Here is an 18,858-nt window from a genome sequence, read left to right on the forward strand (position 1 = left end):
TAACAAGAAATGACCAAAATGCCATTGCAATTACAACCTTAAAATAGTCAACCCCAAAACTCACGTGTGTGGGATCATACATTGCCCAATCTGTAAAGGGCCTTTGAAAAGCAGAGACACTGAAGTGGTTCAAGAAGTGCCACACGAGTGCTTTATTCAGCCCTTGGCTGAAGATGAACATTCAGAGAAATATGTGTTTTATGACTTTGAGACTAATCAGCAATCCGGGGTTCATTTGCCTATTTTTGTAATCTACCATGACTTTCAAGGGTGAAAAGTGGTCGGCAGAGGGAACCAATTGTGCACTACTTGTTCTAAAACACTTCAGAAAACCCCAGTACAGAAACTTCACGTTTGTAGCTCACAATTCTAGAGCCTATGATTCCTATCTTCCTTTGAACCCCTTGATACAACAAGGCGTTGCACCCAGGGTCATAGCGCAAGGTAGTAATATCTTGTGTTTTGGAGACCCCGCTTTCAACCGGAGATACATTGACAGTCTAAATTTCTTACCTATGAGATTGCCTTTAATGCCTGAGGCCTTGGGTTTTGAAAACTCTGTGAAAGGTTGGTTTCCTAATTTCTTCACATCTGAGGAGAATCTACATTATATTGGATCTTATCCAAGCCCAATGAAATGTATGGGTGTGATCAAATGTCTCCCAAAGAGCAAGAGAGATTCATGACATGGTATGAGACAGTACGTCATAATACCTTTGATTTCCATAAAGAGATGGAGTCATACTGTGACAATGATGTGGTTATCCTGCGTGAAGGATGCCTCAGATTCAGAGAATAGGTCATCAAAGATGCCGGCATTGACCCCTGGAGTGGTACAACTATTGCATCGGCATGCATGAAAACCTACCTTTACCCCCAGCATCTATAGCCATTCCATCGCATGACAACTACCGCCGACAATTCAAGTCATACTCTAGTGGGTACATTCAATGGTTGGAGTACTTGGCCCAGGATAAAAACATTTTTTATTCAACATGTTTTGAATAGAGGGGAGATGGCTATTGGGCCGTTTCACGGAGATGGATACACAGAGATTGACGGTGTTGAGACAGTGTTTGAGTACAACGGTTGTTTCTTCCACGGTTGTAAATCTTGCTTTGTGCCCCAGGCCATGTGCTTTGTGCCCCAGGTCACAGAGCCTTCCTCTGCGCCAGTGCCCAGTTCGGGCATGGCGTTCAGCCCGGTTCCATGGTCGGTTCCGCGATCTGAGTGGGTGCTATGTCCCGCCTGTGTGTCTATTCTGTTTATTGTAGCAGCTCCATTTTACCCAGTCAAATTCCTGTAAGGTGATTCTGAGTTCCTTGAAGGAGGAAGAAGGAGTAACGATTACAGTGACATCCGGCTCTCAGAAGACACAGGGTGGCGAGTACCTTTCAGGTGAGCCGACAGTAATGACCCCCATTGTATTTTAAATACTATACTTCCTCACAGTCAACTTTTGCTAAAATTAGTCCTCATTCCAACACTTTTTGAATATTCCAGACTCCCTGACGGTCTCGGTTTTATTTTACTTTTATTAAGCTGGACAGAGTGAAGAGACTATAAATGTAGGTCCATTATAATTTCAACATAGTTTCGATGTGGTTTGATTCAAATAATCAAATCTTGATGAGTTGGTTATGTTAATTCACTGTGCAGTGCTTGGGCAAAAAAGCTAAACATGCACCCAGGAGGGCCCCAGGTTGAGTTTGGGGAACCCTGTTCTAGAAAATTACACCCTCTAGTGGCCTCACATTCTAATCCAAACCTCCAAGACACTTCCATTACTTTGTTTTATTCTTCAACTCTAATCCGGAGATCTGATTACACCTGATCTAGTGGAAAACAGTTGTTATGTTTACCAAAACATGTACTGTAATTTGCCAGCTGCAACCAATAATGTTTTGCAAAGAGATGCTATTGGTTAATGCTATTGGTTGACTGGTCCTCACAGTATCCATCCATGTGTATCCATTTTATTCATCCATTCATGTAGCTGATCTACTTGTGTGTGTCTTTACTGATCCTGTTGACAATGTGAGTTGTGTTGGAGCCAATGTACAGTACTTCCCCCTTAATATCAAAAGTAAATAATTAACTGGTATCTGCGCCTTACTGCAGTCTCTGTGACAGGAGGAGAACAGCATAAGACCCACAGACGGTCTAATAATGTGCAGTCTGCTGATACTGGATGACTGGAAACAGCAGAGATGAAGGAGCTATGGATTATGGTTGTCTTTGCTACAGGTAAGACTTGCTGTATATTTGATTCATTCAGGGTGGTTTAAGATGTTCAGACATACACTGACTGTACAAAACACTAAGAACACCTGCTCTTTCCATGACATAAACTGGCCAGGTGATTCCAGGTGAAAGCTATGATCCCTTGTATCAAGAATGGTCCATCACCCAAAGAACATCCAGCCAAGGCTGTGGGAAGCAATGGAGTCAACATGGGCCAGCATCCCTGTCAAATGCTTTCAACACCTTGTAGAGTCCATACCCTGAAAAATTGAGGCTGTTCTGAGGGCAGAAGGGTGTGTGTCTGTTGGGGAGTGTGTTCCTAATGTTTGGTATACTCAGTGTATGAAGATGTTGTTAAGTTTCTTGTATGATTGAGAATTGTGTAGGAAATTTGCTTTCACTTCAAATGTGCAAAAATGTATGATTCATTTAACTTATCAATTGATTATTACCAATATGTGAATTTACTGTATTTACAGTTTGGTTTAAGTATTTAAAAGTTTGGTTTATGATTGATCAATGTTTTGTCTGTTTGCTGTGAAGAATACATTAGTGTCTATCAAGACATTGTTTCAGACGTTCTTTTATGCAGACACTATTGACGGTGAATAGACTACTGTCAGGTCTCAGATTCAGTTGATAACAGAGTAGCCTTTGCTATCAACCGTTTATTTGCAGTGATAATGACTTATTTCTGTTATAAAGAACAGTAGAAAACATTTCTACACTGATGCAGATGAAACTGGAACAGCATGGATCATCTCCTATGATTATAGGAACTGACACCATGTATCCTTGTTTATGTGGTTTACTGAGTTAATTCTCTTTTTTAAAGTCTCTTTTCAACAGGGGGATCTCACCACATCCTCTGCCATTCCAACCACCATTGAAATAACTATCCCAACTACTGATGACCCTATAACCCCTGACCGTTCAGCTACTGACACTCCAACTACTGAGTCTACAAGTACTGATTCCCCTTTAACCCCTGACCCTACAACTACTGATTCCCCTATAAACCCTAACCCTACTACTACCGATTCCCCTATAACCTCTGACACTATATCTACCGATTACACTCTAACTCCTGAATATGCAACTACTGATTCCTCTATAACCCCTGCATCTGCAACTACTGATTCCACTATAACCCCTGACCCTACTACTACCGATTCCCCTATAACCTCTGACACTATATCTACCGATTACACTCTAACTCCTGAATATGCAACTACTGATTCCCCTATAACCCCTAACCCTACTACTACCGATTCCCCTATAACCTCTGACACTATATCTACCGATTACACTCTAACTCCTGAATATGCAACTACTGATTCCACTATAACCCCTGCATCTGCAACTACTGATTCCACTATAACCCCTGACCCTACATCTACTGATTCCCCTATAATCCCGGAACCTACACTTACTGATTCTCCTATAACCCCTGACCCTACAACTACTGATTCCCCTATAACCCCTAACCCTACATCTACCGATTCCCCTATAACCTCTGACCCTACATCTACCGATTACACTATAACCCCTGACCCTAGAACTACTGATTCCCTTATAACCCCTGACCCTACAACTGCTGTTTCCCCTATAACCCCTAACCCTACTACTACCGATTCCCCTATAACCTCTGACACTATATCTACCGATTACACTCTAACTCCTGAATATGCAACTACTGATTCCTCTATAACCCATACATCTGCAACTGCTGATTCCACTATAACCCCTGACCCTACATCTACTGATTCCACTATAATCCCGGAACCTACACTTACTGATGCCCCTATAACCCCTGCATCTGCAACTACTGATTCCACTATAAGCCCTGACCCTAGAACTACTGATTCCCTTATAACCCCTGACCCTAAATCTACTGATTCCCCTATAACCCCTAACCCTACATCTACCGATTCCCCTATAACCTCTGACCCTACATCTACCGATTACACTATAACCCCTGACCCTAGACCTACTGATTCCCTTATAACCCCTGACCCTAGAACTACTGATTCCCCTATAACACCTGACCCTACATCTACGGATTCTCCTATAACCCCTGACCCTACATCTACTGATTTTCCTATAACCCCTGACACTACACCTACTGATTCCAACATAACCCCTGACCCTACACCCACTGATTCTCCTATAACCCCTGACCCTACAACTACTGATTCCCCTATAACCCCTAACCCTACATCTACCGATTCCCCTATAACCTCTGACCCTACATCTACCGATTACACTATAACCCCTGACCCTAGAACTACTGATTCCCTTATAACCCCTGACCCTACAACTGCTGTTTCCCCTATAACCCCTAACCCTACTACTACCGATTCCCCTATAACCTCTGACACTATATCTACCGATTACACTCTAACTCCTGAATATGCAACTACTGATTCCTCTATAACCCATGCATCTGCAACTGCTGATTCCACTATAACCCCTGACCCTACATCTACTGATTCCACTATAATCCCGGAACCTACACTTACTGATGCCCCTATAACCCCTGCATCTGCAACTACTGATTCCACTATAAGCCCTGACCCTAGAACTACTGATTCCCGTATAACCCCTGACCCTAAATCTACTGATTCCCCTATAACCCCTAACCCTACATCTACCGATTCCCCTATAACCTCTGACCCTACATCTACCGATTACACTATAACCCCTGACCCTAGACCTACTGATTCCCTTATAACCCCTGACCCTAGAACTACTGATTCCCCTATAACACCTGACCCTACATCTACGGATTCTCCTATAACCCCTGACCCTACATCTACTGATTTTCCTATAACCCCTGACACTACACCTACTGATTCCAACATAACCCCTGACCCTACACCTACTGATTCTGCTATAACCCCTGACCTTACACCTATTGACACTCCAACTGCCGAATACCTAAATACTACTGGTCTTCCAACTACTGGTTACCCTACCTCTATCCCTATCACCAGTACCAGTCTCCCAAACACCTCTACCACCACCACCACCTCTCCTACCACCTCTACTCCCACCACCACCACCACCACCACCACCACCACCACCTCTATCACCACAACCCCTCCTCTGGTCTGTATCAACAGTGGTGAGCTGCAGAATGGAGTCTGTATCTGTCCTGATGAGTGGACCGGAGACACCTGTTCAGAGGGTACATCCACACACTTACACTATACCTAACCCTGGATCTACCATTCAGACTCCTCCACAATACTACACTACTATACCTAACCCTGGATCTACCATTCAGACTCCTCCACAATACTACACTACTATACCTAACTCTGGATCTACCATTCAGACTCCTCCACAATACTACACTACTATACCTAACCCTGGATCTACCATTCAGACTCCTCCACAATACTACACTACTATACCTAACCCTGGATCTACCATTCAGACTCCTCCACAATACTACACTACTATACCTAACCCTGGATCTACCATTCAGACTCCTCCACAATACTACACTACTATACCTAACCCTGGATCTACCATTCAGACTCCTCCATAATACTACACTACTATACCTAACCCTGGATCTACCATTCAGACTCCTCCACAATACTACACTACTATACCTAACGCTGGATCTACCATTCAGACTCCACTCCACAATACTACACTACTATACCTAACGCTGGATCTACCATTCAGACTCCTCCATAATACTACACTACTATACCTAACCCTGGATCTACCATTCAGACTCCTCCACAATACTACACTACTATACCTAACGCTGGATCTACCATTCAGACTCCTCCACAATACTACACTACTATACCTAACGCTGGATCTACCATTCAGACTCCACTCCACAATACTACACTACAATACCTAACCCTGGATCTACCATTCACAGGACACACCACGACAATACTATACCTAACCCTGGATCTCACATTCACAGTACACACCACTACAATACTATACCTAACCCTGGATCTCACATTCACAGTACACACCACTACAATACTATACCTAACCCTGGATCTCACATTCACAGTACACACCACTACAGTACTATACCTAACCCTGGATCTCACATTCACAGTGCACACCACTACAATACTACACCTAACCATGGATCTACCATTCAGACTCCTCCACAACACTACAATACTTTACCTAACCCTGGATCTCACATTCACAGTACACACCACTACAATACTATACCTAACCCTGGATCTCACATTCACAGTACACACCACTACAATACTACACCTAACCCTGGATATACCATTCAGACTCCTCCACAATACTACACTACTATACCTAACCCTGGATCTACCATTCAGACTCCTCCACAATACTACACTACTATACCTAACCCTGGATCTACCATTCAGACTCCTCCACAATACTACACTACTATACCTAACCCTGGATCTACCATTCAGACTCCTCCACAATACTACACTACTATACCTAACTCTGGATCTCACATTGAGTCCACAACACTACTCCTTGGATCTCTCATTCAGAATGTATATTTCATGTTTAGTCATACATTTGGTCAATGTTGAAATGCATTTTCCTTCTATAGGGAATTTCTGCAATTCCACCATCATTGGTCATTTCTCCTACCCAAGAACAACGGTTGGCTGGTCTGCTTATTCAAAAGAGTTGTGTGATGAGAAGACAACCAGTGGTATTACTTTTATTCACATAAAATGAGAAAAATGTATTTGTCTGTTACAGTCCTAATTAATGTTGGACTAGGTAACATAAAATCTTGAGTATCTTTTCATCTTGGTTCCTCCAGCTGGTTTATCAAGAGCCTCAGCAAGATGTTTGAATGACACTGGCTCTCCGATGTTTGGTCCTCCTCATGAACTGCAGTGTGAATTTACCCTCGGTGACATTCAAGGAAATGTAAGTCAATAAGCATATTTTTTAGGATCCTGAAATTTGACAAGTCTCAATGTTGCGTTACTTAGGTCATCATTATGAGGAGTGGATCTTAGATCAGTAACAACTGGCTTTTACCTTCAGATCATGTATTCTGTTCCTTTATTCTGCTTAACAGGTGATGCGGAACATTTTTTTAATTTGTTTCACATTACGGTATTTGGTGCATTTTGTAATTTAGCAGACTCTCTTATCCAGAGCGACATTTTCATACTGGTCCCCCATGGGAATGAAACCCACAACCCTGGTGTTGCAAGTGCCTTGCTCTACCAACTGATCCACATATTTAATAGTGACAATTTTAATATTGAAATGTACTCACAGTTGGTAGAGCAACTTCACTTCCACAATGTTCTGTTGACAAACAATAATAAAATCTTTGTCTCTCCCTGCTCAGATCTCCAGCAGTTCAGGTGATTTACTACAGTTAGCCTTCAGTACTCAGATCCTGACCTCCCAACCAGAGCAGCTGTCAGCTGACAACATCACCACAGCAGCTCAGATAGCTAACACACTGCTTCAGTCTGCAAATATCACAGAGGTATAACATGTTTTGAAATCAAGTTGTGAACTATGACATGTTCTGGAGAGAAACGTGAGGTTGTCACTGCAGTGATTTGAACCCCTGAGGTTCATCCCCTGGTTTTGATCATGTTGCAGGACATCGCAGTGGCAGCTGTAACCACCATCAGTCAGCTGCTCAATGCCAGTGAGGAGAGTACACAGGAGAGAGACGCTGTCCAAAAGTACAGGAGTGTGTTTGTCTGTGTGAGCGTGTGTGTGTGTGTGTGTGTTTCTGCATATATTTGAGTTCATGTGTGTACATGTGCCTCAGTGCGTGTCTGTATGGGTGCATGTACACTAATGTTTTTCTGTGTTTCTCTCCCAGCCTCACAGAGACCCTGGAGAAGTTTTCCCTGGACCAGTACAATAATGTGTCCTTGGTGGTTCAGCCCAACCTGGCAGTCCAGTCTGTCCAAGTACCAAGTGACACAGTAGGGATCCAGTTTACTGCTCTGACTGGTGGGTGGGACTGCTAGTGAACCTACATACTGGCATTTAAAGTGATAGTTTATATCTGTGTAAAACTTCTAATTTTTCAAATGTTTCTCCTCTGCTGTTGGTCAATAAGGTTTGGTATGGATTGTATCTGTTGTTCTACAGACAAGTACAGAATTAACACTATATTGTTCTGCTTTCGATTGCTAAATCAGTTTAATCTCCGTCTCCAGGAAGATCTGGTAATTTTGTGGCCAACAGAATTCATCTCAACACCAATACCTCTGAACTGATAGCTGACAAAGGAGGTTCTACCGATGTCCAGATTGTCATAAAATTCCCATCAGGTGAGTCAATGTTGGTATGCAAACATAATGTATCCTTCCTTATACCACTTTCACCGAGAGAACTGCTCTTTGTGGTCGTCGAAAACAGGTAAGCAGTGCCACAAATATTGATTGTCCAATACAGTTGAGTCACATGAGATAAGCCTATTAGGCATGGTCAAGCTACTATGTATATGAAGTCCTGTTATGATAAACAATCTCTCTCTCCCCCCTCTCTCTTTCTCCCTCTCTCTCCCTCACTACACTCAGTTTTACGTAGTAAAAACACAAACAACTCCATTGGTTTTGTGCTCTACCAAAGCGACCGGTTCTTCAAGTCCAGGGCTTTCAGTGCTTCTTCAGGGACCAGCAGAAGGGTCATCTCTGCTAACCTGGGCCAAGTGTCTGGGTTACATGTTGAGATGCTCTTCAAGCCCACAGTAAGATTTCTCTTAGAATCAATAAATGCATAACGGTCCAAATTCTCTGGGAAACATAATGGGAAGTTAATCATTATCTTAGTCATGTGTCAAACTCATTCCACGGAAGGTTGAGTTGCTGTGGGTTTTTGCTTCTCCCTTGTACTTGATTGATGAATTAAGGTCACTATTTTGTAAGGAACTCCCCTCATCTGATTGTCTGTCTTAATTGAAAGGAAAATACTAAAACCAGCAGACACTAGGCCCTGCATGGAACGAGTTTGACAACCCTGATCAAAGTTTCCATTGACGCTTATATTTTGGCCAGTGAACAGGGAAGCAAGTTTTTGATAGTGAACCAGGAAGCATATGTTGTCTTGTATATAATATGATCTATAATAATTATTTCCCACATGTGCTTAATGACCTGTTGTATTTCACAATTTACTTTATGATTATAATTATTTAAATAAGGAATACTGTGAGTGCATGTCTTTTGCTGAAGGATTTACAGTGAGTTTGTGTCTGTTCTCACTTCTCAGGCTGTTCCCAACACCTCCCTCTATGACTTTGCCTGCGTGTCATGGAACTACACGTTGAAAGACTGGAGCACCTTTGGCTGCTACAAAGTCAACCACTCAGCAGACGGCCTGCAATGTTTCTGTAATCACACCACTAACTTTGCTGTGCTGATGGTGAGTAGCTAGCTGCCTTCATCTCCCTTTTACTGACCACACTCTGACCTATGGAGGGGTTCACAAACTTTTTTGGCCCATGACCCAATTTTGATATGTGATAATTCTCGTGACCCCAACCATGTTCCTTTTTTTTGTAGTAATTAAGATGGGGTATGACAGTCAGTTACCAAACATTCTAACAGTGTTTCTGATTGTCTTCTCAATTCACCATCACACACTTTTAATGTGGGACTATGATAGTCAATTGTAAATTTGTCTGACATAATGTCTCTTATCTCACCACCACTAATGAGATGGTGATATAGGAGACATACAGTGGGGCAAAAAAGTATTTAGTCAGCCACCAATTGCATGTTCTCCCACTTAAAAAGATGAGAGGCCTGTAATTTTCATCATAAGTACACTTCAACCATGACAGACAAAATTAGGAAAAAAATCCAGAAAATCACATTGTAGGATTTTTTAATGAATTTATTTGCAAATTATGGTGGAAAATAAGTATTTGGTCAATAACAAAAGTTTCTCAATACTTTGTTATATACCCTTTGTTGGCAATGACAGAGGTCAAACGTTTTCTGTAAGTCTTCACAAGGTTTTCACACACTGTTGCTGGTATTTTGGCCCATTCCTCCATGCAGATCTCCTCTAGAGCAGTGATGTTTTGGGGCTGTTGCTGGGCAACACGGACTTTCAACTCCCTCCAAAGATTTTCTATGGGGTTGAGATCTGGAGACTGGCTAGGCCACTCCAGGACCTTGAAATGCTTCTTACGAAGCCACTCCTTCGTTGCCCGGGCGGTGTGTTTGGGATCATTGTCATGCTGAAAGACCCAGCCACGTTTCATCTTCAATGCCCTTGCTGATGGAAGGAGGTTTACACTCAAAATCTCATGATACATGGCCCCATTCATTCTTTCCTTTACACGGATCAGTCGTCCTGGTACCTTTGCAGAAAAACAGCCCCAAAGCATGATGTTTCCACCCCCATGCTTCACAGTAGGTATGGTGTTCTTTGGATGCAACTCAGCATTCTTTGTCCTCCAAACACGACGAGTTGAGTTTTTACCAAAAAGTTATATTTTGGTTTCATATGACATTCTTCCAATCTTCTTCTGGATCATCCAAATGCTCTCTAGCAAACTTCAGACGGGCCTGGACATGTACTGGCTTAAGCATGGGGACACGTCTGGCACTGCAGGATTTGAGTCCCTGGCGGCGTAGTGTGTTACTGATGGTAGGCTTTGTTACTTTGGTCCCAGCTCTCTGCAGGTCATTCACTATGTCCCCCCGTGTGGTTCTGGGATTTTTGCTCACCGTTCTTGTGATCATTTTGACCCCATGGGGTGAGATCTTGTGTGGAGCCCCAGATCGAGGGAGATTATCAGTGGTCTTGTATGTCTTCCATTTCCTAATAATTGCTCCCACAGTTGATTTCCTCAAACCAAGCTGCTTACCTATTGCAGATTCAGTCTTCCCAGCCTGGTGCAGGTCTACAATTTTGTTTCCGGTGTCCTTTGACAGCTCTTTGGTCTTGGCCATAGTGGAGGTTGGAGTGTGACTGTTTGAGGATGTGGACAGGTGTCTTTTATACTGATAACAAGTTCAGACAGTTGCCATTGATACAGGTAACGAGTGTAGGACAGAGGAGCCTCAAAGAACAAGTTACAGGTCTGTGAGAGCCAGAAATCTTGCTTGTTTGTAGATGACCAAATACTTATTTTCCACCATAATTTGCTAATAAATTCATAAAAAATCCAACAATGTGATTTTCTGGATTTTTTTCCTCATTTTGTCTGTCATAGTTGAAGTGTACCTATGATGAAAATTACAGGCCTCTCTCATCTTTTTAAGTGGGAGAACTTGCACAATTGGTGGCTGACTAAATACTTTTTTACCCCACTGTACTTGATGCATGTTGCTTTGGATCTTCTCAAAATCAGGGGGTGTGATTTACAATGCTCCCCTCATCTCTGCTGTCACTTCCAACCTGGATCGTTATTTGGTTTTAATGCAGACTAGTGCACTAAATACAGCTTCACACCGATATGAGCTATCAAAGGGTACCATGAGTTGTAATGCTCGGAGGGAGACGGCAGGATATTTATTCCCTTTGGGTCAGGAACCAAAATGCTTTATACATTCAGTCATAAGGGCACAGAGCGAGACCCAGATGCAGACACGGGAGGCAAATGGTTCGAGTCTTTGATATTTATTAGTATCCATTGGGCAGGCAAGAGATCATAAGGTCTGAGTCCAGGAGGTACTGAGTGGCAGGCAGGCTCGAGGTCAGGGCAGGCAGTATGGTCAGGCAGGCTTGAGGTCAGGGCAGGCAGTATGGTCAGGCAGGCAGCAGGCCAGTGTCAAAACCGGGAGGACTAGCAAAAAACAGAGAAGGAAAAAGTAGGAGCACGGCGTAACATGCTTGTTGACTTGACAAAACAAGACGAACTGGCATAGACAGACAGACAGACAGAAAACACAGATATAAATACCTAGTGGATAATGGGGAAGATGGGTGACACCTGGAGTGGGTGGAGACAAGCACAAGGACAGGTGGAACAGATCAGGGTATGACAATAATGGCTCTTGAAGCTTTTGATTTCACTTACTGGCATGTCAACTGAGGCAGGTTAACAGTCGAACAAATTTCTCTCCAGTAATAAATATTTTCTCTGAATCCACTGATCCAGTCACTCATCTGTAGAATGTTTTGTATTTCCCCTGCATGCTTGCGTTCAGTTCGTTCCATTTCCCAAATATGTAATTTACATAGCCAACAAAGAACAAGAAAGTCAACAAAGGCTGTTGTTTTTGTTGTTGCCCACCGGTCAATCCCATGGAATCTGTTTTTTTTTCAATACAGTCACGCATCCTCTCTGCAGTTTCATGCTCGAGAATCGTGAGACAGAACAATATGTCACCGTGAATAACATCCCCGACATGTAGCGAACAAAAGGAAATGAATGGGCATCTTGGCCCTCACAACAAATGTCCATTTGGAAAGCTGGGGACTTTTTGAGTGGTTCATTCAGTTTCCTATTGATTGCTAGCTATAGCATCAATTCTTAGATTCAGTGTTAGCTGACAAAGGTATTGATGTGAGTTTCTGTGCCTCCCCATTCGCCTGAGAATAGGGTGACCACATATCCCGGATTGTGCGGGAATTTTGGAACATTGTCCTGCAAACAATCACATCCCAGATTGTATCCATAAATTCAAACACCACCATCAGTCAGACATTCCAACCTGTCTCTTGTAGTCACGGTGAGAGAGAGAGACTTTTTATAAAAGCTGTTTATTATATACTTTTTTTTCAATTGACATTTCTTTGTATATATATCCATAAACATTATGCCAGCTGAATCACGATTTCAACTGGCTAAGAAACACTGCCTTCCTGCCAAATCTCCAAGTGTTGAAAATGAAATGTTAGTCTAAAAGAAATGTGAGATAATGTCTAGATGCTTTTTATAGTGGAGATCAAGTTTATACATTGACTGGCTGGGCTGAGGCCAGTGGACAGCGCAGTCAGATGGAACAGAGTAAATAGGCATTTTAACATCATAGATTTAGCCAGTGGAATAGACGCACACTTGTGGAATAGACACCAGCTGGAATGTAGTTTGAGCCAAACAGCATTCAGGATTAGACCCACACATTGTATAAAAAAGCTGAAACAATTTCTTGGAAGATCACTTAATGATGAATTAGTATTCTGCATTACAGAATCAAATATAATAGCATAGTAAAATGTCACTGTTACACTAAAAACACCCCCTCATGAGATTTAGGATGGTTAGCTGAACAGTCCCAAAAGATGATAATGCAGCCAAACTTCAACAGTGCACATGCCACTAGACAGAATGTGCTTTGATTGAAAAAAATTCAGGAAGGCTATATACACTGCTCAAAAAAAAAGGGAACACTAAAATAACACATCCTAGATCTGAATGAATGAAATATTCTTATTAAATACTTTTTTCTTTACATAGTTGAATGTGCTGACAACAAAATCACACAAAAATTATCAATGGAAATCAAATGTATCAACCCATGGAGGTCTGGATTTGGAGTCACACTCAAAATTAAAGTGGAAAACCACACTACAGGCTGATCCAACTTTGATATAATGTCCTTAAAACAAGTCAAAATGAGGCTCAGTAGTGTGTGTGGCCTCTACATGCCTGTATGACCTCCCTACAACGCCTGGGAATGCTCCTAATGAGGTGGTGGATGGTCTCCTGTCCAACTCCTGGACAGTCTGTGGTGCAACAGACTGGTGGATGGAGCGAGACATGATGTCCCAGATGTGCTCAATTGGATTCAGGTCTGGGGAACGGGCGGGCCAGTCCAAAGCATCAATGCCTTCCTCTTGCAGGAACTGCTGACACACTCCAGCCACATGAGGTCTAGCATTGTCTTGCATTAGGAGGAACCCAGGGCCAACCGCACCAGCATATGGTCTCACAAGGGGTCTGAGGATCTCATCTCGGTACCTAATGGCAGTCAGGCTACCTCTGGTGAGCACATGGAGGGCTGTGCGGCCCCCCAAAGAAATGCCACCCCACACCATGACTGACCCACTGCTAAACCGGTCATGCTGGAGGATGTTGCAAGCAGCAGAACGTTCTCCACGGCGTCTGCAGACTCTGTCACGTCTGTCACATGTGCTCAGTGTGAACCTGCTTTCATCTGTGAAGAGCACAGGGCGCCAGTGGCGAATTTGCCAATCTGTGTGTTCCCTGGCAAATGCCAAACGTCCTGCACGGTGTTGGGCTGTAAGCACAACCCCAACCCGTGGACGTCGGGCCCTCATACCACCCTCATGGAGTCTGTTTCTGACCGTTTGTGCAGACACATGCACATTTGTGGCCTGCTGGAGGTCATTTTTCAGGGCTCTGGCAGTGCTCCTCCTGCTCCTCCTTGCACAAAGGCGGAGGTAGCGGTCCTGCTGCTGGGTTGTTGCCCTCCTACGGCCTCCTCCACGTCTCCTGATGTACTGGCCTGTCTCCTGGTAGCGCCTCCATGCTCTGGACACTACGCTGACAGACACAGCAAACCTTCTTGCTACAGCTCGCATTGATGTGCCATCCTGGATGAGCTGCACTACCTGAGCCACTTGTGTGGGTTGTAGACTCCGTCTCATGCTACCACTAGAGTGAAAGCACCACCAGCATTCAAAAGTGACCAAAACATCAGCCAGGAAGCATAGGAACTGAGAAGTGGTCTGTGGTCACCACCTGCAGAACCACTCCTTTATTGGGGGTGTCTTGCTAATTGTCTATAATTTCCACCTGTTGTCTATTCCATTTGCACAACAGCATGTGAAATTGATTGTCAATCAGTGTTGCTACCTAAGTGGACAGTTTGATTTCACAGAAGTTTGATTGACTTGGAGTTACATTGTGTTGTTTAAGTGTTCCCTTTATTTTTTTGAGCAGTGTCGTTTAACACCATCTGCTCTAATTTGTGCATGAAACAGTAACTCAAGAATATCTAAATGCATATTCTCATGAATCTGATTGAGATTAAATGATTGGCAATCAGATGCATTTTGGACATTTCATTGGCAAAACAGGAAGAATTATCATTCGTGATTGACAGATGATGCATTGGCCTATTTTGAAGTTAGGTACGGGGTAAGTTACACTGTCCCATAAATCCTCCTGTTGTCTCGCATTTGTGCATTTTAAATGTGGTCACCTTAACTGGGAATGATTCAAGTGCAGCGGTCAAGTGCGGCCTTCTGCCACAATCTAAGGCGCACTCTGGTTTAATTTTATGTTTAATATTTGAATCATTTAAATTAAGGTTAACCACATTAAATTAAGGTTAACCGCAGGGATTTTGAGATTACTTTTTTTGCAGGATTTTGGAAATTCTCATTTTCATATCAGGTGACCCCTCGTGTGAGAACCACTGACCTATGGTTTACGGCAGCATATCCAGACACATGAGGGTGATGACTTTATACAGTATGACTGTGACAGAAACTTTGTGTTGAAATGTATTTTTTCTTTCTTTCTACAGACATTCAGGAGGGATTATAAATACGCTAATGAGCTAGACTCGATCACCACATTGGGATGCTCCATGTCCATCATAGGGTTGAGTTTAACAATAACATTCCAGATGGTGACCAGGTAAGATTCTACAGGGTTCCAGAACCAATTCAAAATATACAATAACATTCCAGATGGTGACCCGGTAAGATCCTACAGGGATCCAGAACCAATTCAAAATATTGGGTGTTTCTCAATAGTGTAAAGAAGCCCTTTGTCTGATCCAACAGGACTTGATAGGTGAAACCATTATAAAACCCACTATTAATGAACCAACACATCCATAGCTATACATATAACTTCCCTAACATAGTGTTGTCTATCACCTGTCCCCAGGAAATCACGCAAAACCAACCCAACGGTCCTCTTAGTGAGCGTCTGCATGTGTCTCCTGATCTTCACCCTCCTCTTCATGTTGGGAGTGGGCAACCCTCATAAACAGCTGGGCAAACCTAAAATACAGAAGGACAACATTCTCCCCCCGTCCGATACACACACAGAGCGGGACAGAGGGCCCTGTACTGCAGTGGCAGTCCTGCTGCAGTACTTCCTGTTGGGGACGTTCACCTGGAACACGCTGTACGCCACACATGTCTTCCTGATGATCAGAAACAGCCTGGCCACCAGCCCATCACACTTCACAGCCTATACCGTGGCCATCGGATGGGGTAGGACAGCATGGAGAAACAAAGTATTTAATAGTTTCAGAAGCTTTGGCTGACATTAGACCTGGGCTCCTTGAACCAAAACTAATGCTAGGTGATATTTCCAGGCTCTAATAAGCCTGAAATAGAACTTAAAAGCAACTTGTATAGTGATGTAATGTCTTTAGAGGATGTATGTGTAGTGTATATACTATGTATATGGCTGCATGCAAATCTACCAGGAAATAACAACATCATTCTCTCCTTTAGGACTGCCTGCAGTTGTGGTGGCCCTCACCTTGGGAATTAGTTACAGAGTGGATGATCCACTGGGATACAGGCAGGAGGAATTGTGAGTCAATACTGTACTATACTAATTCTGTATTACTTCTTTGTACTGTATTGTACTATACTATGCTATACTATACTTTACTGTACTATACTATACTTTACTGTACTATTCTACTACACCTGAGTGCTGTGCTGTACTGCAACTTCCTCTTCTGTGGTTATCTTATAATAGGTTCAATTTAAATTAAAGTGGGGCAATTGCTTTATAAAGTTATTACATAACTCATGATGTTAAAGGTTATCCTTATCAATGTTCGTATGCTAATAATAATAATTGGCTAATAATTAGCCAAAGGCAATGTAAATATATTTATTCTTTAAAAAAAAAGTGATGATCCGTTTTGTTCAAAGGTGTCTTGTTTACTTATGCCACCCACCATGTCTCCTTCATACCACGTTATTCAAATCACTGGTGTCCTGTTTTGTCACTGTCCCACTCTCTAACTCATTCATTTGACCTGTCAGTTGCTGGCTTGCTGCCCTTGATCCAAAGGAGAACTTTGACTTCAAGCTGCCAATGTTTTGGGGGTTCCTGATCCCTGTGGCGTTCATGCTTATCTTCAACACGGTGGTGTTGGTATGTTTTACAGTTACAACATGCAAGACCAACCCACATTTAACCAGGTAATGTTAACGAGGGAATTTTGGGGACACAAAGTAGAACTTTGTAGTCAATTTAAATGCCTACTAACGAGCTTGTTAATTTTTTAAAATTGTATTTCAGTGAAAAGCTGTTATAAATCAAATGTATTATTATTTTGTCATTATTAATTCAGTCATTAGTAATCAAATCATCAAATTTAATGAGCACCGTGCTCTAAATCACTCAGTCAATGGAAGCATACTGTTCTTATACCACAGCATTACGGCAGTCTATTACAGCAATCTAAGTATGTTGGTTATGTTTCCCAGTACAAGACACACATCGATGAAGAAGAAGTTCCTCAGTAGCTTTTCTCTGGCTGTGGTGCTCGGTCTCTCCTGGATCCTGGGCTATCTGTTGCTCATTACACAGAACCAGACCATGTACACCATACTCAACATCTCCTTCTGTGTTCTCACCACCACTCAGGTAGTAAATGTATGCACTCACTACTGTAAGTCACTCTGGATAAGAGCGTCTGCTAAATGACTAAAATGTAAACTAGAAATACTATTGTACCACAGAATCCAGACATTAATGAAAATTTGACACCTAGTAAACATAAATAAATTGAGCTGGTCTTTATGGAAACGCTACCTTTTGTTTGTCCTTGTGTGTTCGGGAAAATACTTGATCCTGTCTTTGTGTTTTTGCTTTTGCTCCACAGGGCTTGCAGATTTTCATTCTGTTCACAGCAAGAACAGCAATTGTCAAGAAAATGATGGCGGATGCTTTGAAATCTGTTTCTAGCGTTGGGATCCCGCTTCACACCAAGAGGTTCAGTCTATGGCGAGGCAAGCGCAGAGAAAAGGTTGAATCATACACACAGCTGGACACTATTCTGTCAACACATTAACACCTTAACTGCCACAGAAAAACTATTTTCCTGAAAAAATTGTATGTAAGGGATAGTATGTAAGGGATAGGCGGGACGCAAATGTCTCAACTGGCCAATTGCCAGGGAAAATGCAGAGCGCCAGATTCAAATAAAATACTATACAATTCAAACTTACATTAAATCACACATGTAAGATACTTAATTAAAGCTACACTCGTTGTGAATCCAGCCAACGTGTCAGATTTTAAAAATGCTTTTCGGCGAAAGCACAAGAAGCTATTATATGATAGCCTGCACCATCTGCACCAGCAGTGAACAAAGGGGTTAGCATATTTCAACCCTGCAGGCGCTTCACAAAACGCTGAAATAAAATATAAAACATGCATTACCTTTGACGAGCTTCTTTTGACGAGCTCCAATATGTCCCATAAACATCACAATTGGTCCTTTTGTTTGATTAATTCCGTCCATACATATCCAAAATGTCCATTTATAAAGCGCATTGATCCAGAAAAAAACAGCTTACAAAAAACACAGGAAAATATTTCAAAATATTTCAAAAGTTGCCTATAAACTTTGCCAAAATATTTCAAACTACTTTTGTAATAATACTTTAGGTATTTTTAAATGTTAATAATTGATCAAATTGTAGACGGGGCAATCTGTGTTCAATACAGGA

At 42.3% G+C, this 18,858-nt stretch overlaps 1 protein-coding gene across 1 annotated transcript; it reads left to right on the forward strand.

The window, feature by feature from the left end:
- The first annotated feature begins 2,133 nt into the window (after positions 1-2,133).
- Positions 2,134-18,571, forward strand: LOC109890326 (flocculation protein FLO11-like). Its single transcript, XM_031792887.1, has 16 exons — positions 2,134-2,247; positions 3,080-5,434; positions 6,836-6,940; positions 7,055-7,164; positions 7,598-7,741; positions 7,861-7,946; positions 8,090-8,223; positions 8,433-8,546; positions 8,796-8,965; positions 9,487-9,639; positions 15,672-15,784; positions 16,040-16,371; positions 16,618-16,699; positions 17,164-17,322; positions 17,611-17,770; positions 18,009-18,571. Exons 1-16 carry the CDS (start codon positions 2,211-2,213, stop codon positions 18,195-18,197), a joined length of 4,443 nt encoding a protein of 1,480 aa, XP_031648747.1. The 5' UTR covers positions 2,134-2,210; the 3' UTR covers positions 18,198-18,571.
- Positions 18,572-18,858: the final 287 nt, after the last annotated feature.

The sequence above is a fragment of the Oncorhynchus kisutch genome, linkage group LG16 (assembly GCF_002021735.2).
Source record: "Oncorhynchus kisutch isolate 150728-3 linkage group LG16, Okis_V2, whole genome shotgun sequence".
In the NCBI taxonomy this organism is placed as follows: domain Eukaryota; kingdom Metazoa; phylum Chordata; class Actinopteri; order Salmoniformes; family Salmonidae; genus Oncorhynchus; species Oncorhynchus kisutch.